We start from the raw sequence: 26644 nt of genomic DNA on the forward strand, positions 1-26644 counted from the left end.
TACATGTGGTGATGATGATTGGTTCCCACATGGTCTGAGCAACATTGGATCAGTAAAGAAATGCAAGGTGACGTGGCTTCAACGGTTACTCATATTCAAATTCAAATACAGGAGGGAAGCCTAACTGCAAATGGTGGCATAATGGAGCTACTTCTAAGGAAACATGATCAGCGATCATGGAGGGGCAGTTCGACAGTTCGAAGAGCAGTTCGAAGGTCATCTTTGACAAGTATAAATAGCAGAGAGACCCCCAGGAAAAAAAAGGGACTCAGATCATACAAATCAGTCATCTACTTCATATATTTTCTTCTCCAGTCTTTTACATTTCCAGTCTTTAAATACCTGTTTTTTAAATACCTGCACTTTAAATACCCGCACTGCACTTCGATTCATAGGAGTAGTTTCAAGTAGATTCAAGTGGATTGCTGTTGTAAACCTCTCCGAGGCTGAGTTTGGACCATTGTAAGTGTTCATTTTAATGAAATACTTCAATTGTTCTTCATATTACTGTTATTCCTTTTAATTTCTCCTAAGTCAAGCCACCAGTAAAAGTCCTCTTCATTGAGGCTGAAAGAACTAAAACACAATCGTCTGGTAATTGGTTGGCAATCACAACTTCTGTAAGGACTGATTGATCCTTGCTGGCACGCTCACATTTACAAAAATAACCTTCGAAAAGCCAAAAAGCCAACATATATTTTTGGCACGCCCGGGGGGACCTAATTAAAAATGGCTAGAAGAAGACGACAAGGAGAAAATGAACGCTTGGAAGAAGGCGTGGAAGGAGAGGTAAAAATACCAAATCCAGAGGATAATGTGGTAACACATCCTGTGGAAACTCCTATATTGTCAGAACCTATGGTCGAACAGACCAGTACTTCTGGACAAGAACCATATGTTCATATTATTGGACGAAACCAACGAATTGGACCATCCACTGTGCCATTTACTCAACCAACAAATCCATGGGATGGTTTAGTAGATGCCATGGGACAACAATTAATGAACACAGTGGAAAGGTGGGCAACATCCTTTTTGGATCGAATGAATAACCACCAACCAACAAACACAGGACACACGGAGGAAGTTGTAAATGTCCCCCAACAAAGATTGGCTAGAGAAAAACAGCCTATGCAAGTTAATAGACATTCTAATGGTCAAACTAGTACCCAAAACTTTGAAAGACCATCACCTCAGTCTTGGTATGAACCCATTTCAAGGCCTATAGCAGGCCAAAATGTCTCAATACTTAATAATGAAGCCACACAAGTTGGTGGATCTGGCCAAGTACAAGAAACTGGCATAAGAATGGTTACAAATCCCATGTTCGAAGCCATACCTGGCACAAGGGGGTACACTAATCCCTTATTCGAATTTATACCCGGGGGGTTGGAGGGTTTTCCTACAAATGGCAGAGACACAACACCTATTCCAGCACCTTTTGCAGGTCCTTTCGCAGGTCATGCTCAAAGAGGTTACCCATACCCTCAACAGCAACCTGCACCGCAAGGACAACCAGCCCCAAATTTATCACCTTATGGACCAAGAGGACCACAAGCACAAGTTTGTCCACCAAATCCTGTGTTTGTCCCTCCAGTAGTGGTTCAGCAGGCACAAAATTTGGTTCCTAGAGACCAGATTGCTGATATTGTTAGGGAGATATGTGGACCAATGGCTCGGGGGGTCCAGACTCCTATATACAGAAAACCATACCCAGAATGGGTAGATAGGGTACATGAATACCCAAGAGGATTCAGAATACCAGATTTTACTCTATTTTATGGAACTGGAAATCAGTCAACTGTAGAGCATATTGCTAGATTTGCTGCTCAATGCGGTGAATTCACTAATCATGATTATATGAAATTGAGATTATTTCCAAATTCTCTAACTGGAGGAGCATTCGTATGGTATATCAACCTTACACCTGGGTCCATTCAAAATTGGCAACAGATGGAAGAGGCATTCCATGCCCAATTCTTCCAATCAGAGCCAGAAGTTTCCATGGCAGACTTGGCTAGATTGAGTCAAAGGCCTGAGGAAAAGGCTACTCAGTTTATTGCCAGATTTAAAAGGGCTCGGAATAAATGTAGAGTCATTCTCCCAGAGCCAGAGTTTGTAAGATTGGCTCAAAACGGTTTAGAGTTCAGGCTTCGAAAGAAGTTTGATTCAACTAAGTTCAGGGATTTGGTCAAATTAACCTATAAGGTGTCTAGATATGAAGCATTATTAGAAGAAGAACAAGATCGAAATAATGCCTCGTATAAGACATATTATAGAGATCCCAATTATGAAATCGATGCAGCAGAGATTGTGGGCAAAGAACCTGTAATTTGTGAAGCATTGATTCATAAAGACACCACCATCGACCAGCAGTTTAAAAAGAAAGATTTCCACAGAAAGTATTCTTTCGATCTGGCAAAAGCAGATGACATTTTTGACCATCTGCTTGCAGCCAATTTCCTTAAGTTACCAAAGGGAGTAAAATTGCCATCTCCAGATGAACTTAAAGGGAAAATATATTGTAAATGGCATAACTCTTGGTCTCACTCGACTAAAAACTGCATTGTTTTTCGAGACAGGATCCAGGAGCAGATTCGGAAAGGAAGTTTGAAATTCCCAACCAAAACAGAAAAGATCATGGGGATTGATAGTAACCCGTTTCCAGAAGTTGGAGAAGGCACAGTTAATGTGGTTGTACCAAACTTCCAGAATCTATCTCTGCAGGAGTTGGAAGAGGTCAACGTGCAAATGCATACTGCCAACCAGACAACTGCTAAGAAGGAGACTAGAAACCCACCAGCTATTGGACAAGGTTTCTCACATCAGAAGGAGCAATCTGACGAAGAAGCACTAGATGACAATTCCTTGGAAGCAGCTGTAATGCAGAGGATGTGTCCCAGGTGCAGACTGAGTCATAAATGGTTGAGGGGACTTCCAATTGATGGAAAGCAATACTACAGAGATGTTCAAAGACATTCTAAGCCAACCAATGCTTACAACAAAAGGCCGTATCCGGGTAGTGATAGGCAGCGACCATCAATGGTTGAACCTGCAGTGGACAGAATGCATGCTAAAGGCAAGAGGTCCTTGTATGAGTCTAGACCACCTAACTACTACAGAGTAGAAAGCAACCATTCTGAAAGAAGATTGGGGAAGAGTTCAGGTTACGGGATTACAGCCAGGGATTGGCCTCCTAGACTAACCTCACGCAGAACTGAAAGTGGCCCCTTTCATCAAAGGCCAGAAACAGACTCGAGACATGAAGTCAGGAACAAGCATCTACCTTCACAACCAGTTTCGAAGGCGGTTTCGAAGGTAGAAAGAAACAGTTCCACATCTGGATCAGTAGGTTCGTGGGTGCCTGGAGTCCCAGACTGGTTTGTAATGCAAAACAAACCTAGGGAAGTGCTTGCTTATGGAGATGTTGTAAACCAAGGCAGGATGATCAAGCCTCCTATGGTGGCTCCGAATAACTGGGTGCTGCTTAAACACCCAAAGTCGAGGGAACCAGACATGGTCCCAGTCATCTCAAGATCACAGAGGAGAAAAATTCAGCGCAGGTACACCCAGTACCAGAAAGATCTGAAGGAAAGTGGAGGAAATTCTTCACCAGTCAAAACGGAAGGAAGGAAGAACCAAAAGTCAGACCATGCTCCAAAACCGGTTCCACAGAGCAAAGTGGTTTGCAGCCGAGAACAATTGGCTAAGGTTCATGCCGAACTAACAGCCAGAGAAAAGGCTAATTTAGCTGGATTGGAGAAGGCTCTGATGGAGAGTGATAGTGAGACAGAAGAAGAGATTGGCACAAGCCAAAAGAAAGAAATGATGGAAGAAAAGATGTTCGAATCCTTCATGGCTGAACAAACGTTTCTGACTAAAGAGCCAGTTGAGAAAGATCCTTCGAAGGGATCAGTTAGCAATGAAATACCAGAATGCATCATGCAGGATGTTTCTGAGGAAGTCGATCAAAGTGACCAAGAGGGAAAGCAGGTACAGCCAGCAATCCAGTTTGGCTCGTTTCCCCCAGTATCAGTGAACATGGTACACATACTACCACAGGAATTCCAAGCTGGAGATGAGAATCAAGAGGGGCAGGAAGCTGATCCAGTTCAGATCTCTAGTGAAGACTCACAAGCAAGTATGGTGCAAGATAATTTCGAAATGGTTACCCCGATGGAAGATGAATATGAGAGCGAGGAAGTGGTAAGCATCAACCTATCGTATCCATTCGAGTATCCCTCGAATTCCATGACACAACATGCTAAGCCTTTGTACATCAAGGCTTTCTTCGATGGGATACAACTGAATCGAGTCCTAATAGACAATGGGGCAGCAGTAAACCTGTTGCCAAAATCTTCTTTGAAGAAACTGGGAAAAAAGAATCCCAGGTTGATCCCAACCAGCACAACCATCGCTGGTTTTACTGGAGATAAGCAAATGGCTCAGGGGATTCTACCCATTAATTTAAGTGTGGGAACCAGGGATTGCATGACAGCATTCTTCGTAATCGACAGTAATGCTAAATATAATGCTTTACTTGGAAGGGATTGGATCCACACTAACAAATGTGTGCCTTCTTCTCTGCATCAGAAAATCATGATGGCTTTAGGCAATGGAGAGACAGAGGAAATCGATGCAGATCCTCAACCCTTCATAGCCTGTGCAGACTTTGCGGAGGCTAAATTGTATATTGAGGGAGTGACACCGCTCAGTATACTGATGAAAGATGACGGTTTAGCCGAAGTGACGGCTGATGAGGAAGTGACACACTTGAAGCACTTAGTCCAAGAAAGTGCTGGTGAAGAGGTCGTTCTAAAGGATGACAATGATGTCTGGTTATAGGCAAAAAAGTGAAAAGCAAGGAGCCACATCCTTGGCTCTGATTAAATTCTCAACATTGGATGTAGAAGCTATAGTCCAGAGAGTACAGGAGCAAGAAAGGGAGGCCATGATACTCGGCTGCAAGCAAAAATAGCAACAGGTCAGAATTTTGACCCTTGAGAAATATTGTGCATTGGACATTGAGACAAAAGTCCAGGAGATACAGGAGGAGGATGCCTTATGGACAGATTTTGTCTATGAGGAGGAGGGCAAGGATGTTGAACTAAAGAACCTAGGAGCAGAACAAAGCAAGAAGGCTACTTCGAAGGTTGAAGAAATCAAGGAAGAAGATTTGGTAAGTCCTCAGGCACAAGACCCTTTAGAAGAAGTAAATCTAGGGGAAGGTTCTGTACAACAACCCACTTATATAAGTGCTTGTTTGAATGCTCTGGACAGAAACCAGCTATTGGTTGTTTTGAAGAAATACAAAGATTGCTTTGCATGGTCTTATAATGAACTACCAGGATTGGATAGGTCATTAGTGGAACATAGGCTCCTGTAGACACCCCATTTTTGACCGACCTTAAGACTCAGACGTCACCGATTGAGCGCTTGGTGATGTTGCATAATGTGCTCGTTCAGAAGTTTCAGAGTCGCGGCCGTGAGCCCTGCCTCCGGACTTCCGAACCCTCTTTTGTACCTTGCCTGGGTTTGCGAACCAGACTCAGTTTTCTCTGTTTCTTTTCTTGAGGGAAGGGAGAGGTCCTGTAGACCATCTCTCAATGTCCGTAGGCTACATTTGGTGGCCGTAGGCCATTTTGCCCATTTCGGAGTCCGGTTTTCGGTTTTCGGAGCCGTCAGGCCGTGTGCCTCGGTTCAGGACCGCTTAACCATCTCCTATTGCTCCGGTTTTTGGTATACATCTTATTTACTCCCTTTTGAGGGACACTGGGGGCTGAGAAACCCACTTCGTGGCCGAACGCCACTTTCGGTGCTTAACAGCTCATTTTCGGGACCCCGAACTGCGTGTTTTGGCCCCGGAACTTTCATTTTGCAACGGTTTTCGTTCATTTTTGGCAGGTACCTCTGTTTTAGCACCAGGAAGGTCACTGAAGGGTGGGAGGCCAGCAATTGTTGCAGCAACCAGTTATACATCCTCCGACGCCCTCCGGCGCCCGTTTTTCGCACTTCCGGGCTAATGTTGAACACCTTGAGCCCATTTTCTCGAACTTTGAACCACATATTTGTGATGTACACACATGAGAGGACCCTAAAAGTTCATGGCCGGCCAGTAATTCCACTTGACCCTTTTGACCCCCTCCTTCCGGACCAATGTTGAACCCCTTGGGCCCATTTTCCTGAACTTTGAACCACATATTTGTGATGTACACACATGAGAGGACCCTAAAAGTTCATGGCCGGCCAGTAATTCCACCTGACCCTTTTGAACCCCTCTTTCCGAGCTAATGTTGAACCCCTTGGACCCACTTTCTTGGACTTTTAACCACAGGGTTGTGTTGTACACACATAGGAGGACACCATCAGTTGGTGGCCGGCCAGAAAATCTGATTGACCCTTTTGACCCCTAGCCGGCCGGCTAGGGGGTGTGGCCGGCCGGCCACCTGCAGCAAAAGTAACTGGCCGTCCGAAATCTTGGCACTGTGCACTTTACAGCTGTGGGGCTTTATCCCCCAGAAAAGATCTTTATCCGGGGGATATTTTGTGAGGCAAAGTTTGTCTCCTTTTCCCCCACCTTTACACCCCCTTGTTGGCCTATATAGCAAGCAAGATATATCCTTTGTTGGGGTTAGAAAACTTCACCTTCAAGCATCCATACACAAAGCCATCTTTATCCCTCTCATTTTCTTAAAAAAAACCCTAAGTCCCTAAGCTCCATTTCTTCTACACCACCAAGCTCTACCACCACCACCTCATTTTCAGCAACAAGGAAGGCTTCTCAAAGGCAAAAGGAGCTTCAAATTGATCCAAGAAGCAACAAAAGTTTTGGTCTTCAAGGGTAAGTAACATTTCTCCTCTTTGACCCTTTTTCTTGATCCATTTGTAAGCCCCACTTTCATTTTGTTTCAAGCTCCGGCCCTAACTGAAAGGGGCCCTCTTTTGAGCTCATCTTCACTTTTCATTAAGGGCTCAACCCTGTTTGAGCCCTCCATGATGCACTTGCTTCATTGATCATCTTATATGTCATAATCTTGCATGCTATTTTCGACCCATGAGTAATCTGTTTTTGAGCATGTTGTAAACTGATATTAGGCTTATTTTGAGCCCCTCTTCAACATTGAATAAGGGCTCAACACCATTTGAGACTTCCATGTTGTACCTACCTTTATACTCCTCTTTTCTTCCCCATTCTTGCATGCAATGGCAGCCTACCATGCTTTTGTTTTTGGCCATTTTACAGTTCTAAAAAGGTGCTTATTTTGGTCCATTCTTCATATTTCATTTAGGCCCTTTCATGGTTTGGGACCTCCATAGGTCACTTCATGTTATATCTCTCTTTTATTCCCCATTCTTGCATGTTTAGTTAGCCTATCATGCTTTTGTTTTTGGCCATTTTACAGTTCTTAAAAAGTGCTTATTTTGGTCCATTCTACATGTTTTATTAAGGGTCTTTGGCTGTTTGGCGAATATTTTGCATACCTCATGTTATAGCCACTTTTGAGCCTCATTTTGCATCACATTTCTATCATGTTTTTATACTGATTTGAGGTTTGCAATATACTGTAAATATTCATATTTTTAGTCCCTCTTCAATGTTGTAGAAGGAAATTTTTCATTTTGGGTTTTGCTCATATCACTTGCTTCATTACCCCTCTCTTGGCCCCTATTCTTGCATGCCATTTTTGCCATACCTATGCTTGCTGTTTGGCCATGTTTATAACTGTGAAAGTGCCTTTTTTGGGACTTTCTAGCTTTTGTCTTTGCATTGCATGTCCATGTTGTGCATGTTTGGCATAGCTATAGGCCATTTCGGGCGCCTAAATTCGAATTTCGGGACAATTCCATGCATTTCATGTCATTTCGCCTCATTTTGGGACTATTTTCCCCCATATTTTAGTGCTGAAATTCCACTAGAATGATTGCTATCATGTTTTCATGACATTACATCGCATTTTGCCACCGCCTCGATTTCCGTGCCCGTGTGCACGCATTTCGAGGCACCCCTTTTTTATCTGCCGGCATCCTATGTGAGTGTGGCTGAGGCTCACTCATGTTGGTATAAGCCCATATCATGTTTTCATGACATTACATCACATTTTGCCACCGCCTCGGTTTGCGTGCCCGTGTGTACGCATTTCGAGGCACCCCTTTTTTATCTGCCGGCATCCTATGTGAGTGTGGCTGAGGCTCATTCATGTTGGTATAAGCCCATATCATGTTTTCATGTCATTTCATTGCATTCTGCCATCACCTCGGTTTGCGTGCTCGTGCGCACGCATTTCAAGGCGTCTCATTTTCATTGCATTCCGCCATCGCCTCGGTTTGCGTGCCCGTGCGCACGCATTTCAAGGCGTCTCATTTTCATAGCATTTTTCCATCGCCTCGGTTTGCATGCCCGTGTGCACGCATTTCGAGACATCTCATTTTCATTGCATTGCGTATGCCATCGCCTCGGTTTACGTGCCCGTGTGCACGCATTTCAAGGCGTCTCATTTTCATTGCATTCTGTCATCGCCTCGATTTACGTGCCCATGTGCACGCATTTCAAGGCGTCTCATTTGCATTGCGTATGCCATCGCCTCGATTTACGTGCCCGTGCGCACGCATTTCAAGGCGTCTCATTTTCAGTGCATTCTGTCATTTTCTCGGTTTGCGTGCCCGTGTGCATGCATTTTGAGGAATTTAATTCCATAGCATTGTATATGTTAGGATTGTATCTTAGTTGCATTTCATGCATATCATGCATATTGCATCATGTCCGGAATAAGAGTTAGCCTGGGCATGGGAAACGAGGTACATTTCGTACTCCGAGTGACGGAATGTGTCTCAATTCCCCAGTCACCGACACTCCGGATTATCCATGATGGAGTTAGGTTTTAGCTGTAGTTTCATGTGCATTCATCCTATATTGAGTTGTGCATTTCGACTCCTCGGCCATCATGCCTCGGTATGCGTGATTGGTGGCACGAGGTTTGAGACATGCATATATCTGTGCAAATACATTGCTATGCCCCTTTCCTGCTCTCTGTTGCAGCAAAATCAGGAATCAGCAACTTTTTGGGGCTTGGCACGCATTTCAAGAACAGATGTAAACAGAGGCTAATCGGGGCATTCCGATGGATTTTCGCGCAAGACAATTCGGACATGCATCATCCATCAGAAGCAAGGCGGTCCCTGGCTTGCACGCCAGTTTCATTTACTTTCTTAGTTAATTCATTAATTAATTAGAATTTTGTAATATTTTGGACTGTAATATTCTTTTATTCGGGACTGTAATATTTGGACTGTATTATTTATTCGGACCCTCTGCGCGGGGGCACAACTGTAATAAGTGTGCGTGAGTGTGTTGTATGTCTTCCAACCCTACGTCTTTCTCCCTTTTATTTATCCGCTTATGATGGTTAGATTAGGGCATGTTTCAATTAGCATACAGTATGACAGCATGTTTGCATTCATTCATCTGTATTGCATGCACCGGGCTCGGCGCATCATACTAACTGCATTGTATTTTCAATTTCAAAGTTGAATACATGATAGTTGTAACATTCCATATGCCATCTTAGAATAGTCGAGCCTGCTATAGTTGCATTTTGCATGTGTTGCATTAGGCATTTTTGTATACTTAGGATTCATGCATGATTTCTAATGAAGTTTCTATTTTGGCTTGGAGTACTCGGTAAGCTTTATGCTTTAGCATCCTTGCATGCGTGTGAGTGAATGCCATGATAGCATGCTTACCATGAGGCTATGTGCTTATCTGATATATCTGCCTGAATGCCTGTGGGTGAAGGTTGGGTTATCTGAATTGGAATAAATCATCAAATGTTTCAAGCCTACCTGCGGGTAGCAAACCATTTTCAAAAACAAACATGAAAGGTTTCGTTCCAATTCAGGCGACCCGGTCTATATTTGTATGTTGTGCGCATCACATAGTAACCTAGGCTAATAAACCGGAATAAGAACTCGCAATGTTTTCAAAAATTGATATCATGGTTAGTAGAGGCCGGTCTATGACCGGGCGAGCGGGGGTGCTCACGAAGTGACCTTCCCCAATCGTACCCAAGTTCCCGAGCCGAGGCAACTTTGGTGATGACGGACACGTGGCCTTTTGGCACCGAGTCAGGGTTTCCTAAATTTTCCAAAATAAAATATTTAGGTGGCGACTCTGTATCTAGCAAAGCAGTCCATGTTTGGCACTTCTTTCAAAAATCTGTTTTCTTAAAACAATGTGCCGGATTTGGACTCTTTGGTTCAGACTTAGAACCGTGACAATTTTAGAGTCCTGAGCTGTAGTGACCCCAAAATGAACAGAACGGGACTTCATCCTCCCGGGGCATTCGGGGACGTCCACAGTTTCTGGCGACTCTGCTGGGGATTTAGAGAACTTGACTCGAACTCGTGATATCTGTTTTTGACTACACTTGTGTGTTTCTTTGCATTGCATTTACATTGGTGCACCTAGGACACCGTGTTTGCCATCTGCTATTCCTGAACGGTTTGCCGGAGGCTTGTCTTGTCAAGGCATGACCATAAGGCTGACCGGTTGTGGGCTCTGCCAGTATGGGAACACAAACCCCGGTTTTACCGGGGCACCCTCTTTGACCATTCGACCTAGTGCATATTCGGATCCATAGTGACCATTCCAAATTAAGACAGGTTGCTTACCCGTTTATAGGTTGTTTGAAACCACTGCGTGCGTAGCAAAACCCTAGCTCCTGACAAAATAGGACAGGGAAACCCTACCCCAACATAGGGGTGTTTTGGCTCTCACTTATCTGTTATGTGCTTTAGAGTGCGTCTCTACAGGAATGCATGTATCAGTATATGAGTTTGGGCATCAGGCCTGCGGGCATCAGTTCAGTATTGACAGCATCAGGCCTGCGGGCATCAGTTCAGTATTGTCAGTATCAGGCCTGCGGGCATCAGTTCAGTATTATGGGTATCAGGCCTGCGGGCATCAGCCAGTATTTGAGAATTAGTTATCTGCGGATATCAGATTCTGTTTTAGGGGACAGTGATACAGGGATAATAATCAGTGTTTGAGGACAGTGTGTTATTCAGCTTATTGACTGTGTGTTGATTATGCCCGGCTGTGTGTCATGCATTTTATTTTAAGCTGTTATGCTGTCCGTTTATCTGTTTATTTATTTCCTTTTCGCTTTATTTATCTTTTGCTAGGTCAGTTCTAGCACAATTGCTTCCAACCCGACAGGCATTCCCCAAGCACTTTGGACACGAGGTCGTCGACTCCATCGATCTGAGGATATCGACGGACAGCCAGTGTTCCATTCTCTACCCCCTGTTACCAGAAGGAAGCAGAAAAAGCGCAGTGTATCCGAACAGAGAGCACCAGAACAGTGGTTTCCCCCATCAGTGAACAGTCAGATTGGGATCCCCATTGAGACAGATCTGCCAGTAGTTTAGATAAATCAAAACAGTATGACGGCACCAACAGGAGTTGAGGAAATGATGCGCCAAATGCAGGAAACCATGCGGGCCATGCAACAGGATGCCGTTCGCCGAGATGAACTCGCTAAGCAGCAAGCTGAGATTATGACCCAGCAGGCTGAGTTGATTACCAGGCTACAACAACAGAATACAGCATCTGCTTCACACCAAATTCCTCCTCCGGCTGGGCCCCCATTACCTGAGCAGACACCGGCTGTTCAGAACGCTCCTCCAAACACCCAGAATACTGTGCCGACTATCCAAAATCTGCAAGAGGACACAAATCTTCCAACGGGGCCAGCTCCGCCCCCGCTTCCACCACAACTGTCCAAGGTCCATACATCCAATCACCCGGACTCTCCATTCGAGGTCGAGGTTGATCACACAGCTCTGAAATTGAGCAAACTGGAGAAGCTCTTCAAGAAATCCCAAGGGGTCAAGGCTATGCCGGATATCGAAGATGGGTATACCGAGGAGGCCGTAACACTCCCCGATAGGTTCAAAATGCCACAAATCGACCGCTTTGATGGGTCCGGCGACCCCATGGTCCATATCCGACTGTTTGCAGACGTCTTGCGGCCAATGGGCCTAACACGACCACAGAAGCTCTCACTATTCGGCCGAACCCTGTCGGGTGTGGCCTCCCATTGGTATGCAAAGTTACAAGACGAAGTGAAGAGGAACTGGGATGAAATGGCTGAGGCCTTTGTCGCACAATATTCATACAACACTCAGATCGAGATCACAACTCGTGATCTCGAAACGACAAGGCAAGAGCCCAAAGAAACTTTCTCGGACTTTGTGATCCGATGGAGGGCAAAGGCGTCAATGATGACTTTAAGGCCCACGGACAAAGATCAAATCCGGATGATTGTGCGCAATCTCCACCCAAAGCTAATGCAGAGGATGATTGTAGTCCCCTTCCCTACTTTCGCAGATTTACATGAGATGGGGGTGCAAATCGAAGACGCAATGAGACAAGGTCTGTTTGACCACGACAGAGAACAACCGAGGAGGACGTTCAACCGTAACAACAATGCGGGCCCGAGTGGCGCTGCAAATACAAGAGCCTCGGAAGTTAGTATGGTCACCACCACTCCCCCTCCCCCTCCAAGGCCCATGACTGCCACACCCTTCTCCAGCGCGTCCGGAAGCAACACACAAGCCAACAGATTCCAACCGCGAGGCCAAAGAACCTTTACCCCATTATATATGCCCCTGACCAAAGTTCTGGGAATATTGATCAGAAAGAATCATTTAAAACCCCTGGAGCCAAAGCCATTACCGAATCCACTCCCCCCCCTCTTATGACCCAGCCAAGTACTGCGCATATCACCAACAACACGGTCACGACACCGACCGTTGTTACAGATTGCGTCATGAGATCCAAGATCTTATTGACAAACAGGTGATCGCGCCTCCTGATAAACCCAATGTCACAACCAACCCTCTCCCACCACATAACCAACCTCCCCCTCCCAAAAGAATTAATTTTATCCAGACTGGGGTCACATCTTACGATCCTAGCATCTATATTACTCCCACCCACCTACCCAAGCCGGAGGTGCTCCTTCCCGATTGCGCTGACTTCTTGTGCATGGTGGACATCTCTAAAACCCAACCAGAACCGATGGTGGTGACCGTCGAAGATAGGGCAGGGCAGATTTTGGGAGAGAATGAGATTGTTGAATCTGAGACTGGACAGAGTTTTGCTGGGGGAGCCTATGATCCAAGCAAGTACATCCTATCAACGAGCCGAATTGGGCTAAGTATAGAATTGCCAGAGACAGGAGAGCTATGCATGATCCGGGGGGATGGATCTGGGCTATGGGCAGATGATCTGACAGCCGTAGAGAAGGACTTTGCTAACTTGCAATTTCTCGATGACCAGGAACTGGGGGATGCGTCAATCAATTGGTACGATTATGAGGGATCAGAGGAGGCCACTGGATGGCTCGAGGATCAACCAGATGCAGTGGGGGAAGCCCAACCAGAACAGAGCCCAGCGGGGGCAGAAGTATCAGTTGTGGCCGGAACGGCCGAAAGTCAAGTTGTATCGCCGGAGAGCGCCGGTGCTAAGAATTCCGCTCGAGATTTGGGCATTATCGATACAGGAATCGTTGAACAAACAGCTGTACTGACGCAGCTAGAACGAGAGAAGTTTGAGGAGGCTGAGAGAATTAGGAAAGCTAAAGGCCCTGAGGGGACTGAAAGTGCTGTGTGCACGAAGATGGAGAACGCTGTGAGCATGTGGACAGAGAATACTGTGAGTACAACTAAACCGGAGCCAGACAGGTGTCTGTTGGCTGCCGATGGGATGTGGTGGGAAGACGATGACTTATGTCTTGCCCACACGGATGAAGACTGGGGAAATAATCAACCGGATGACACTTGGTACCTCGATGAGGTTGACCATATGACGAGAAGTGGGCGGTACTTCAAACCCCCACATCTGGACCAACCCGAGGCATCCGGGAAAGATAGAGAAGCGGAGAAACAGAAGGAGAAGCAGATTGAAGATGAAGCTGTGTTGAAACAATTAAAGAAGATACAAGCAGACATCTCCATCTGGGGACTGCTAATGGCATCACGAGTACACAGAGAAGCTGTCCTATCTGCTATGGACAAGTCCAAACTCTCCATAGACACCACGCCTGAACAGCTGGTTGGGCTGGTTTTTCCGGGAGGAGGTTCCCCGGCATTAACCTTTTCGGACAAGGAGCTACCGCCTGAGGGCACAAGTCATAACAAACCTCTCTATATTTCTGTGGAATGTAGAGATAAGTGGATACCGGTGGTACTTGTTGATACCAGGTCTGCAATTAATGTCTGCCCAACCAGAACGGCATATGCAATCGGGTTGAAACCCGTGGACTTCGTCCCAACTACCCAAGTGATCAGAGCATACTACAATACCAGCAGAGAAGTGATGGGGACTGTTAAAATTCGAACCAAGGTTGGTCCAGGACAACACAGCATCGAATTTCATATCTTGGATGTTCCCGCAACCTTTAACCTACTTTTGGGGCGACCGTGGTTGCACCAGGTCAAAGCAGTCTCTTCCACTCTACATCAGATGTTAAAGTACCCCCACGGGAAAGGGGTAGCGATCATTTTTGGGAATTCATCAATCCATCCGCCGCCGGAAGTGTCCACACCTGTCTTGGAGATCGAGCACGGCACGGAGGATGTGTTTTTGTCAGGGTTCACTTTGGCCGAGGCTCAAGTGGTGCAGAATGTCATGGCTGCGAATGAGGGCATGTACGTTAGTGCACAATCTATCTACCTCATGAACAAGCTAAAACATACCCCCGGGATGGGATTAGGGAGAAGCGGCCAGAAGGGCGTCTCAGTGTTGGCCGAAGTGCCACACAACCCTCACGCCTTTGGACTGGGTTATCTGCCCACCAAGGAGGATTAGGTGAGGAAAGGAAAAGAAATGGCCGGAAGGGCCAGAGCAAAGAAGGCCGGGAAGCCATTTGAGTTAATGCACAGGCCCATCTGGGGTACCCTAAACGGACGCTTCGTCCGGGAGGGGGAAGATTTTCCGTTCTGCGGCTTCCCGGAGCCATGGCTAAACGCGGAGGGGACGCGCGTGCCCGGTTTTGAAATCTTCTTCGACATACAAATATCTGGGGATGACGTTGTCGAAGCGCAGACAGACCCACCAACTGAGGTTGAGCAATGTGAAGCAGTGGATCCTGAGGGCACAGAGCTTGAAATGGGGGTAGCACTGGCGAGTCTACTATCAGATCCTCCGATCGGCCAAGAGTGCTTGGGGGATAACTCTTCGGTTTCTGTGATTGGAGATGAAATAGCTGCGGGCTTTCCAGCACCGATCTTGGATGCATCTATCGCACCTTCCCTCATCTGGCAATATGAAGAAGGCTTTTTATCTAGCAGTTCCGGGTCAGGTAGTGAGCTGGAATCTGATTCCACCGAATCTTATGCGTCGGAATCAGATTCCAGCTCGACTGAGTCTGAGTCCGGTATTCCTGGGGGTGATAACCCGGATGCCACAGTCCTGTCTAGGTCGTCATTTTCATTTTCTTTTGAGTCTGTTGTAACAGAGGAATCTGACGGCTTGGAAGTATTTAATGAGAATGATGTGGACGTGGTTTCTGAGTATTTTTCTGTGCCTTTGATTTATTGCTTAAATCAGGATTTTCAAAATTTTGATGAAAACAGCGAGGGAGAACTTCCTCCAGTTTTGCAACGATTAATTGATCAAGAGCAGGAAAGATTTGTTAAACCTTTAATGGATGAAATCACTACTGTGAATGTTGGTACTGAGAAGGACCCGCGGCTGGTCCAGATCGGGTCCACGTTGTCTTCAGAGGAGCGCGAGCGCTTAGTCACTTTATTAAAAGATTTCAAAGATGTTTTCGCGTGGTCCTACGAAGACATGCCTGGAATCGATCCTGAGATTGTACAGCACCGGATCCCTCTTGACCCCGAGGCCCGACCTGTCAAACAGAAACTCAGAAGGATTCGCCCGGACTGGGCTCTCAAGATCAAGGAAGAGGTCACCAAGCAAATCGACGCAGGGTTTCTGCTGGTATCTGAATATCCAACTTGGTTGGCCAACATTGTTCCGGTGCCAAAGAAGGACGGCAGAATTCGGGTCTGTGTAGACTTCAGAGATTTGAACAGGGCCAGTCCGAAGGATGACTTCCCCTTGCCGCACATCGATGAATTGGTGGATTTCACGGCAGGACACGCCTTGCTTTCGTTTATGGATGGTTTCTCAGGCTATAATCAGATAGTAATGGCACCCGAAGACCGGGAGAAGACTGCGTTCACTACCCCGTGGGGGACATATTGTTATAGAGTGATGCCATTCGGGTTGAAAAATGCTGGAGCTACGTATCAACGGGCAGCGACTACAATATTGCATGATATGATCCATAAAGAGGTCGAGGTGTATGTGGACGACATGATTGTCAAGTCCAAAGATAGAGAGGGCCACTACACCGCCTTACAAAAATTCTTTCAAAGGATCAAAGAGTTTCGGCTGCGACTGAATCCCCAGAAATGCACGTTTGGTGTTACAGCAGGGAAGATGTTAGGGTTTCTGATTACACAAAGGGGCATCGAGGTCGACCCTTCCAAAATCAAGGCCATCTTAGAAATGCCACCACCAAGGACTGAAAAGGAGGTGCGAGGCTTTCTGGGTAAAGTGCAATTCATAAGACGGTTTATTTCTAAATTAACCTTGACTTGTGAACCACTTTTTGGTCTCCTGAAGAAAGGAAAGAAATTCCAATGGGACGGCCGATGTCAAACAGCTTTTGAGCAGATCAAAGAGTATCTACAGAACCCACCCGTGTTGTCACCACCAGAGCCGGGGAGACCGTTGATATTGTACCTTTCGGTAACTGAGACCACCATGGGCTGCATGCTCGCGCAGGAGTCAGAAGACAAAGTGGAAAGGGCCATATACTATCTGAGCAAAAAGATGCTGGATTACGAGACCCGCTATACACCGCTGGAGAAGGCTTGTTTGGCCTTGGTATGGGCAACCAGGAAGCTGCGGCACTACCTGTTAGCCCACTCTGTAATGTTGGTTTCGCGTTTGGATCCCATCAAATATCTTTTCAAGAAACCAGCACTTACGGGTAGGCTGGCTCGCTGGCTGCTGTTGCTCTCCGAATTTGATTTGAAGTATGTAACGCGCAAGTCAGTAAAAGGGAGAGCGGTAGCGGAGTTCCTTGCCGACCACCCGGTTGAGGGGGATGACGCGGTTGAGTATCTATTCCCAGATGAAGCCATTCTGCACGTCGAAGATGAAACTTGGACGATGTACTTTGACGGAGCGTCAAACCAGTATGGGTATGGGATAGGGGTGTTGCTGATAGCGCCTGACGATTCTCGTATCCCTTTAGCATTCAAGCTCCGGTTCAAAGTTTCCAACAATGAAGCAGAGTATGAGGCATGTATTGCTGGCCTGGAAGCAGCCCTAGAACTAGGGGCAAGACGGTTGGACGTCATTGGGGACTCGAACCTTGTTGTGTCTCAAGCAAAAGGAGATTGGAAAGTCAAGGAGGAAAGGATGATAATCTACCACCAAACCTTAGATTTATTAATTCCTCGGTTTGAGAAGCTAAATTTCACCCACCTCGTAAGAGAGAACAACAGGTTTGCAGATTCATTAGCAACTCTATCTTCTATGATAGACATCCTGTCCGGAGTCTGGATGCGTCCAGTCATTATTGATCAGAAGTTCGTGCCAGCATACGAGTCAATTTCCGCCATAGATGAGGTTCAAGACGGCAATCCCTGGTATTACGACATCTGGAACTTCTTGGAAAATGAGACATATCCACCGGGGGCAAATGCCAAAGATAAGAGGGCTGTCAGAAGAATGGCTGCTCAGTTCATTATCTGCGGGGGAAAGCTGTACAAAAGGGGAAAGCTGTACAAAAGGGGTCATCTGGGAATGCATAAGCTCTGTGTAGAAGCTGAAGAGTCAAAACGCCTGATGGAAGCCATCCATGGGGGGGAGTGTGGTGCACACATGAATGGAGTAATGCTGGCCAGAAAGATCCTCAGACAGGGCTACTACTGGTCAACTATGGAGGAGGATTGTATTAGTTTTGTTCGGCGATGCCACAAGTGTCAAATCCATGCAAATCGCATGAACATCCCGCCGTCAAAACTGTACAACATGACTTCGCCATGGCCTTTTTCAGTCTGGGGAATTGATGTGATCGGAGCTGTTACCCCGAAGGGGTCAAATGGGCATGAGTTTATCCTAGTAGCGATAGATTATTTCACAAAGTGGGTCGAGGCCCAATCATACGCGGTGTTGAAGGCGTCGCACGTCGCAAAGTTCATCAGAAACAACATCATCTGTCGCTACGGGGTGCCAAACGAGATAATTTCAGATAATGGTTCCCACTTCAAGAAAGAAGTGATAGACTTGTTGGAGAAATACAATGTGGCTTTCCATAAGTCATCTACATACCGACCGCAGACCAACGGAGCGGTTGAGGCCGCCAACAAGAATATCAAGCATATACTACAGAAGATGGTGGGAACCTATCGGGATTGGCCAGACAAGCTGCCATTTGCTCTGTGGGGCTACAGGACTTCAATCAGGACTTCTACTGGAGCAACTCCATATTCATTGGTCTATGGAATGGAGGCTGTTCTACCCATTGAGATTGAGGTTCCGTCGTTACGAGTATTGGCTGAATGCCAGATAGCCGAAGCAGATTGGCAGCAAAGCAGATTCGAAGAACTCATGCGCTTTGATGAAAGAAGACTGAAAGCACTGTACCACATCCAAGGCTATCAATGCAGAATTGCCCGGGCTTTCAACAAGAAGGTTAAGTCCAGGAATCTGAAAGAAGGAGATTTGGTGCTCAAAGACAACTGAGCTCCCATCCCCGACCCAAGGGGCAAGTTCAAACCCAATTGGACTGGTCCTTACATCATCAAAGCTATCTGGTCAGGTGGAGCTGTGGTTCTGATGGATCTAGATGGCTTGGAGTTCTCACAACTGATCAATATGGACAAGTTGAAGAAATACTATCGTTGAGAGGCTCGCTAGGCCGAAAACCCGAAAGGGCGACCTAGGCAAAAGTCAGAGCACAAAAAATTAGAAAATATAAAAACTGAGCTCGCAAGGTTGAAAACCCGTAAAGGGCGGCCTTGGCAAAAGTTAGAGCGCAAAAGGAGAGTGAAAATACTCGAGTGAACCTGAGCCTGAACTACGTAAGGCTTGATTCCATCTTTGGGATACGTAGGCAACTTCACATCGAAGTTCAGCCATAAACTTTTCCCCGATCAACTCTGTCCATTTCGATCATCTCAGTCATCTTTATCCATCAGCATTTATCGCGATCTCTGGTACAGTGCTATTCAAACTAGGGGCAACTTTCCGTTGCCGCGACGGTGCAAAGTTACTCAGACTAGGGGCAACTTTCCGTTGCTATGAAGTGCCGCATTGTTCTTCAGACTAGGGGCAACTTTCCAGTTGCAGGGATCTGGGGTTGTGCATCTCAATGACAGATTTTCGGCGTGTCCAGTTCTGATCCACGTCGAAAATAGTTTTGAAAAGTTTTAATAAAAGTTGACTTTGTTCAAATCAATCTTTTTACGACTAAGACCATTTTTGGGCCAAAAGCGAAAAATTTTCAGTACCACAACTTTCAATTTCATTGATTTCAAAACTGAGTTCTCTTGCTCTTGCATTACAATCGAGGTTGCTTTTTTTAGTACATCCATAACGAAAACTTGAAAATGCTAAATAAGCAATAAATTTGGGGCATAGTTGAATCAAGTATCTCTGCGTCCCCTCCCAGAGCTGGACGGAGCATCTGATGCCAAGCTAGGCCCAACCTGTGCCTCCTCATTGAGCCAATCCAAGCACTCATCGGACAAAGTGCAACTGAAAGTTGAAGCAGGGGCCAGGAGCTCTCTAGTCCTCCATGCCGTGGCATATCGGGCAAGTTGTGCACCCCGGACCGGGAAAGCAGCTGGGTACTCAATCCCCTCCGGTGGGCAGGTCTGATCATGACCAAACTGACGCAGGAACCGGAACGGAAAATAGAATACGCAGTTGGTTAGACCAATCAATTGGATCCCAATCAGCCGGGACATACTATAGCTCATTGCCAGGAGGTTGAGCCAAGGACAACGCCAAGCAATGCTGTCTGCAGACAAATTGCACATCCAATCAAACCACCACCTTTCGTCAAGAGCATTGACTAGGCGCTGCCGAAAGAAGTAGCCTCGAGCTGAATAGGCCGGGCAAGAGTCCACAACCTGCAACTTGTCCATTAACCATACCTAGGGGAGGGATGGAAAATGAGAGAATAAAGAACAGAGAGATGTACGATGAGAGAAAAGTAAGACAAGGGTTTTGTGAGAAAAAAACGAGCCTGAGGGTCGAGCGATGTGAACAAATATACATGTAAGGTCGGGTGGGAAACATTACCTGCAGCAGCAGTGGACTCCCAGCAAACCTAGTCGCCTCCCGGCGATAGACAGAATCTAAGCCCATCAGTGTCTCGGCCAAAGTCATGGCAATACAGCTCTTTCCTTCTCTCAAGCCTTGGGTGACTTCAATCAGGCGAATGCTAGCCCCGCCGAAGCCCGAGAAAAGCAGAAAGTGAGACAACAAACACAAGCAGAGGGCGTGTTGCCGGAAACCCTGCCAATAATGGTTGCTGCGGTCACCAGCGTCGGAAAAACGATGGATCAAGCCGAGGATGTCCAGTTCCCCACTGCATATCAGAGATCGAGCGTCAAGCGCCGTGAGCCCACACATCTGCCCTAAAGCCTGAGCATGGCCAAAACGGAGCTGGGGCAAGATCACCTCAGAGCATTCAGACTCCATCAAAACCTGAAAATCTTCGAAAGTGGGACACATTTCTTGGCCGCCAAAGCTAAAAACGTGCGTCACTGGATTCCAGAACCTTGCCGCGGCATGGAGAAAAGGAAGCTGTAGCGGAGTACGGCTCAGCGTGAATAGTGCATTCAAGCCGAAACCCCGGAAGTTCAGCTTTTCCGAGCCATCCAAAGAAGAGATCCAAGATATGAGATTTTCTACGAGAAACACCTCCATCTTTGTCTAAAACTAAGATGAAATGAATATTCCCGAAGTTGAGGCTTTTATAGAAGGAAAAACACTATTCACGGGGACACGTGTCAAAAATCTGGAGGCCGCAGGATTAAGTGGCCGGCCGGCCACCTTTTCTGGCTGGCCAGCCATTTACTTTTTACAAAACTGGCCGGCCAGCTGTCTCTCTCCACAAAATGGCCGGCCGGCTCCCAGGGATGGCCAGCAATGCTGCAGTATATCTCCTTGGCCCTGTTTTACCCTTCGAGAGGAAGCTTCAAGCATTTCCATGCAACGGGAGAGTCAAAGGCCTTCATCTCCCTCCGTTTCGGATGCGTTCCGGTGCCCAGATCGTCCGAAGTACACTCTGTTATCGTTTTGTTTATCGAGTTGTTGTTTTGATTATCGAGTTGTTGTTTTGCTTATCGAGTTGTTTGTCGAGCGGACGTGTTTCGTGTTTTTGAGTCATTGCGCTCTGTTCAAGCAATTTTTGTTAAAGTCTTGTTTATTTGCGTTGTCAATATTGTTGCATTTTGCTTATCGAGTTGTAAACTTCCTAAGGTTCTGTTATATCTTAGTAAGTTGAGTTGCCTAGTTTGTTGCGTCGGTTCACTACCTGACTTGGTGATTACACAACGCGCGTTTCCATTCAATTCCATTTTTGTGCAAAATAAATTGATGCGATACGATGCTAAAAGTTTAAAATACAAACACCTTTTCAAAAGCTATTTCATTCCATCATGCTTTACAACAAACAAAGGTACAAGTTTTACAAAAAATAAAACTGCCTAACAATGTGCAAAGTGCTACAAACTACTAGCAAAAAGAAAAATAAAGCAGGAAATAGCAATATCAAAGTCCTCGGGAACGGGAACGAGAAGCACTCCTCATCCTCTTCTGCGGGACAACCTCCGCACCATCATCACCATCTAAGTCGGAGCTGTCATCCTCAGGATCCCCCTCAGCCTTGCCTCTATTCCCCGAGCCAAAACCGGAGCCCCCCTCCTCAGCAGATGTCTCTGACTGACGATCGGTAGCCTCCTCCTCCTCCTCCTCAACATCCTCCTCCTCCTCATCAGGCTCCACCTCCACAACGTGAGCCCTGCGTCTGCAGACAGGCCCTCCTCGAGCTCCCCTAAAAGGCCTAGATGGCCCGGATCCTCGGGAAGGCCGAGATGGCCCCGCCCCCTGAAAAGGCCCAGATGGCCCAGCTCCCCAAGGAGGCCCAGGTGGCCTGGCCTGCGGCTGACCGGACCATGAAGGCATCTGAAAACAAAGAGTTCAATTCAAATACATCAGTCCAAATATATACATCAGATACAGATACAAGCAAAGGCTACGTAAAGTGGGTGCATGTAAATACAGTGTACAAGTGGGGTGTGTGTCAGATGTGCTCTACACAAATAGTCTATCGATGCAGTAGAAATCAGCATGTCATCAGAAGTATGATAAATGCCAGAAAACTGAAGGGTACCTGAATGCCCGCGACAGACAACTGTGCCTCCCTCCGCAAGACCATGCCCTCGAGTGTGGCCACCAGTCCAACCACCTCCTCCATATACCCTCGATGTGGCTGCAAATATGAGCTCATAATCATCAGTGAACAAAAGAATGTCTAAACATCTGAATGATGAAAGAAAAAACAGTGGAGCATACCAGCGGTGAGTCAGGATCAATGGCGTATCGATCACTGGGCATCGGAGGCTCTAGTGGGATCGGGGTCGGAGAGATAGCCCCATACTGCCACGCCATCAACTCAGTAGGCATATCTAGCCATCCAGGATGAGGATAAGCTGACGGAGTCGGAGGAACCGGTCTACTCCCACCTGTAGATGTACCAGCCCTGCTAGTAGAAGGGACGTCTGCAGCCCGAGCCCGAGCCTGGCCCGAGGATGATATACCGGCAGGCCTCATCATCGGGATACGAGCTCCCGTCAATGGAGGCATCAAATATATGTGACGGTAAGTGGCGTAGTCCCCCTCCTCAATATGTAGTAAAGCATCACTACCCAGCATGGCGCCGACTACCTCCGAGTAAGAGAGCCTGTCAGCAGTCCGCATACTGGCTGGGGGTACTGCGGGAAGATCCTGAGAAAGATACCCCCATACCTGGCGTAGAAAGCGTTCCCCCAGGAACCATACCCTGCCAACCGGCCCTTCGAGCAGGACCCTATACTGGGAGATGTCCGACGCTCCGGTATACTGAAGTCGGAGACCATCACCCAGGGGCGCCCAAGGCTGCCATGTGATCTGCAGATGATAAATGCATAAACCAATCAGAAATCAAGAATATGCAGAGCAAATCAAAGATGAAAATGAAAGGAACTGAAAGTTCTGAGGTACCTCTGAATGTCGCACAGTGTCAAAGTACTGTCGCAGGTAAAGGAGGGTCTCTCGAGGTCTCGGCCGGTGCGGGCCCTCGAACACCAATGAATATGGGGTCATGGGAATCCCTGCCACCTCCAGCTCTGGGGCTAATGATGGGAAGTATACATAGACCCATAGCTGAGAAAAGCAGTGCAGAATGTAAGTACGAAATGCTGAGAGCAAAATACAGACTGTAAAAGTGCGCTGTGAGTGCAATGTACAAGTAATGAAGAGCAGAAATGTAAATCAAGAGGACAGAAAAGTACCTCCCAGGCTCTCCAGTAGCCGCCAAGTAAATCGCCCCGCCCGCGGGAGGTCGCGCTCATATAAAAGTAAAGGGTAGCCAGGCCGGCGCCACCCCAGTCATATCGATGGACCTGTGATAGGTCAACCAGAGCACTCAGCAGGTATAGCCCGACGGTGTTCCCTCTGTCGGCGAACAGGGTAGTCCTGAAGAGGAACATAAGGAAACCACGGGCATACTGCTCTGTCTCCTCGAGAGTCTCAGGCACCATCTCCGCCCGCCGGAAGTGAGAAGAGAACCAAGTGTATCGGACTCTCCCAGAAACCCTGTCAACAGGCGGGCGAGCCCTCAATAGATACATCCAAGCGGCCTCCCACTCGCCCATATCCTCATCGTAGGGGATGGACCAACCTCCGATGTCTAAGCCAGTCAACACAGCGAAGTCTAGGGGCGTCATGGTCATGTCCCCGGTAGCAGAGAAATGAAAGGAGTTGGTGGTGTCCCACCATCTCTCTACCAAGGCTGCCATCAGTGTCCTCCTGGCAGGACAACGTGACAACCCGACGCAGAAGGGCCCGAACCCTGCCAAATCTACCAAGTCTCGGACACCCTCCGGGAGCTCAGCATACCAGTCCCGCGCGATGGTGGAACCATACCCCCGCACACTGCGGGAACCAACCTGCATTTAGAATGAATACATGTGTCAATAATGGAATGAAATGGGCTGTGTGCCAATGAAATGAATGAGCTGTGTGCCAATGAGATGAAATGGGCTGTATGCCGATGAAGTGAAATAAGCTACATGCAAATTCTAGTGTGGGTTGCGTGTTCACTATTTAACTGGGCTGCGTGTTCAGAAAATTTAAAGTTTGGGCTGCGTGTTCAACTTTCTATCAGTGTGGGCTGCGTGTTCACTAATTAACTGGGCTGCGTGTTCAGAAAATTTAAAGTTTGGGTTGCGTGTTCAACTTTCTATCAGTGTGGGCTGCGTGTTCACTAATTAACTGGGCTGCGTGTTCAGAAAATTTAAAGTTTGGGCTGCGTGTTCAACTTTCTATCAGTGTGGGCTGCGTGTTCACTATTTAAATCTGGGCTGCGTGTTCAGAAAATTTGAAGTTTGGGCAGCGTGTTCAACTTTCTATCAGTGTGGGCTGCGTGTTCACTATTTAAATCTGGGCTGCGTGTTCAGAAAATTTGAAGTTTGGGCTGCGTGTTCAACTTTCTATCAGTGTGGGCTACGTGTTCAGAAAATTTGAAGTTTGGGCTGCGTGTTCAACTTTCAGTTAAATTGTGGGCTGCGTGTTCACTATCTATCTGGGCTGCGTGTTCAGAAAATTTGAAGTTTGGGCTGCGTGTTCAAATTTCAACTAGTGTGGGCTGTGTGTTCACTATCTATCTAGGCTGCGTGTTCAGAAAATTTAAAGTTTGGGTTGCATGTTCAACTTTCGGTTAAATTGTAGGCTGCGTGTTCAACTTCCAGTTAAATTGTGGGCTGCGTGTTCACTATCTATCTGGGCTGCGTGTTCAGAAAATTTGAAATTTGGGCTGCGTGTTCAACTTTCAGTTAAATTAGGGGCTGCGTGTTCACTATCTATCTGGGCTGCGTGTTCAGAAAATTTGAAGTTTGGGCTGCGTGTTCAAATTTCAACTAGTGTGGGCTGTGTGTTCACTATCTATCTGGGCTGCGTGTTCAGAAAATTTAAAGTTTGGGCTGCGTGTTCAACTTTCGGTTAAATTGTGGGCTGCGTGTTCACTATCTATCTGGGCTGCGTGTTCAGAGAATTTAAAGTTTGGGCTGCGTGTTCAAATTTCAACAAGTGTGGGCTGTGTGTTCACTTTCGAATTCGGGCTGCGTGTTCGATAGATCAGTGTTTGAGCCGTGTGTTCTAATGTGGGCTGTGTGTTCGCAATTAATTAATGAGCCAAATGTTCAGAAATTCGAGTATTGAAACTACATGTTCAGGATGCAAGCAAAGTACTAAGCTAAACTGCGTGTTCAAGCATGGCAAAGGTGCGAAATCTATGAAAAATACAGAAAATGAAGTAAATACCTCTCGGGCCTCATGAGAGAGGTGATGCTCCGGCTCTCGGAGAAGCAGATCCCCGGGTGCTCGCTCGTCAAAGCTAGTGAAGTGACGGAAAACAGCGCGCGGAAGAACGTGTGCTGACGGGCGGTACCTCCCGGGAATAAAAGGTCGGGTCCTCGGGGGTAGAGTCATGGGATCGAAATCATCTCCGGCACCTGAAAAACCTCCGCCGTGGGGAGAATCGCCCGCCATTTTCAAAAGATCTGCAAACGGAGCAAAAATGAGCAAAATGAGCCGAAGTTGGAAAAAGTCAACAAAAGTCAACTCTCGGGAAATTGGAAAAAGTCAACAAAAGTCAACTCCCGAGAAAATCTTCCAAATATTGAGGCAAACTTACCTCAAGTGGCGAAAGTGCGAAAAGAAGCTCCGAAACCGAAATTTAATCGCTCTAAAGTGCTTGAAACTGAATGTTTTTGCGAAAACAATTTGCGTGGGGCGTTAGAAAACGCGCATAAAACTCAGATCTGGAGAGGAAAGTGGAATAGGAGGCAAGAAAGGGGAAAGTCTCGGCTGCCTTATATAGGCCCCAAGTCTTGGATTGAAGGAGCATCAAAAGGAGGTGAAAAAGACCAAACTGCCCTCGGACCTGGGCACATGGCCGGCCGGCCCCCTTTTCTAGCCGGCCAGCTATTTGCTTTTTGGATAACTGGCCGGCCAGCTATCTACTTTATGGAAAACCGGTTGGCCACCTCCCCTCTTCCCTATAACCGGCCGGCCATGTTCCCCACATGCCCACCTAGCTCTCTGCAAATTTTGAGGAAGATCGGAGTTCCCGGGACCTGAAAAAGTTCAAGAAAAGTACACTTCCGGTCGCGAAATAGCTCCGCCGGGACTTCAGCTTCAAGTTCTGACATATGTCTCATCATCATTCATCGAAATCAAAGTGTATCCTTTTTGAATGAGTTGTAACCTTTCAGGGAAGCGGAT

General features: G+C 46.9%; 1 protein-coding gene and 1 long non-coding RNA gene across 4 annotated transcripts in view; both read right to left on the minus strand.

Moving 5' to 3' along the window:
* Positions 1-26644, minus strand: part of LOC145798789 (uncharacterized) — a 74341-nt gene that overhangs the window by 31948 nt on the left and 15749 nt on the right. The window lies entirely within an intron of this gene.
* Positions 2804-24362, minus strand: LOC145798993 (protein MAINTENANCE OF MERISTEMS-like). The gene is made up of 4 exons (XM_082888504.1): positions 23653-24362; positions 23363-23524; positions 22761-23269; positions 2804-2957 (listed from the first exon to the last, which is right to left on the minus strand). Exons 1-4 carry the CDS (start codon positions 24313-24315, stop codon positions 2804-2806), a joined length of 1488 nt encoding a protein of 495 aa, XP_082744630.1. The 5' UTR covers positions 24316-24362.

This window comes from Camellia sinensis, chromosome 9, assembly GCF_055761805.1.
Source record: "Camellia sinensis isolate YWXY chromosome 9, ASM5576180v1, whole genome shotgun sequence".
Taxonomy (NCBI): Eukaryota; Viridiplantae; Streptophyta; class Magnoliopsida; order Ericales; family Theaceae; genus Camellia; species Camellia sinensis.

Excerpts from the sequence above, each read along its gene's own strand:
- LOC145798993 (XM_082888504.1), bottom strand. The coding sequence starts at position 24,315 with ATGCAGGTTGGTTCCCGCAGTGTGCGGGGGTATGGTTCCACCATCGCG. Across the intron at positions 23,525-23,652 it reads GCTACTGGAGAGCCTGGGAG|CTATGGGTCTATGTATACTT; the intron begins GTACTTTTCTGT and ends TGCTTTTCTCAG. Across the intron at positions 2,958-22,760 it reads ACTGAGTTGATGGCGTGGCA|TATTGCTTTCCATCAATTGG; the intron begins GTATGGGGCTAT and ends ACATCTCTGTAG.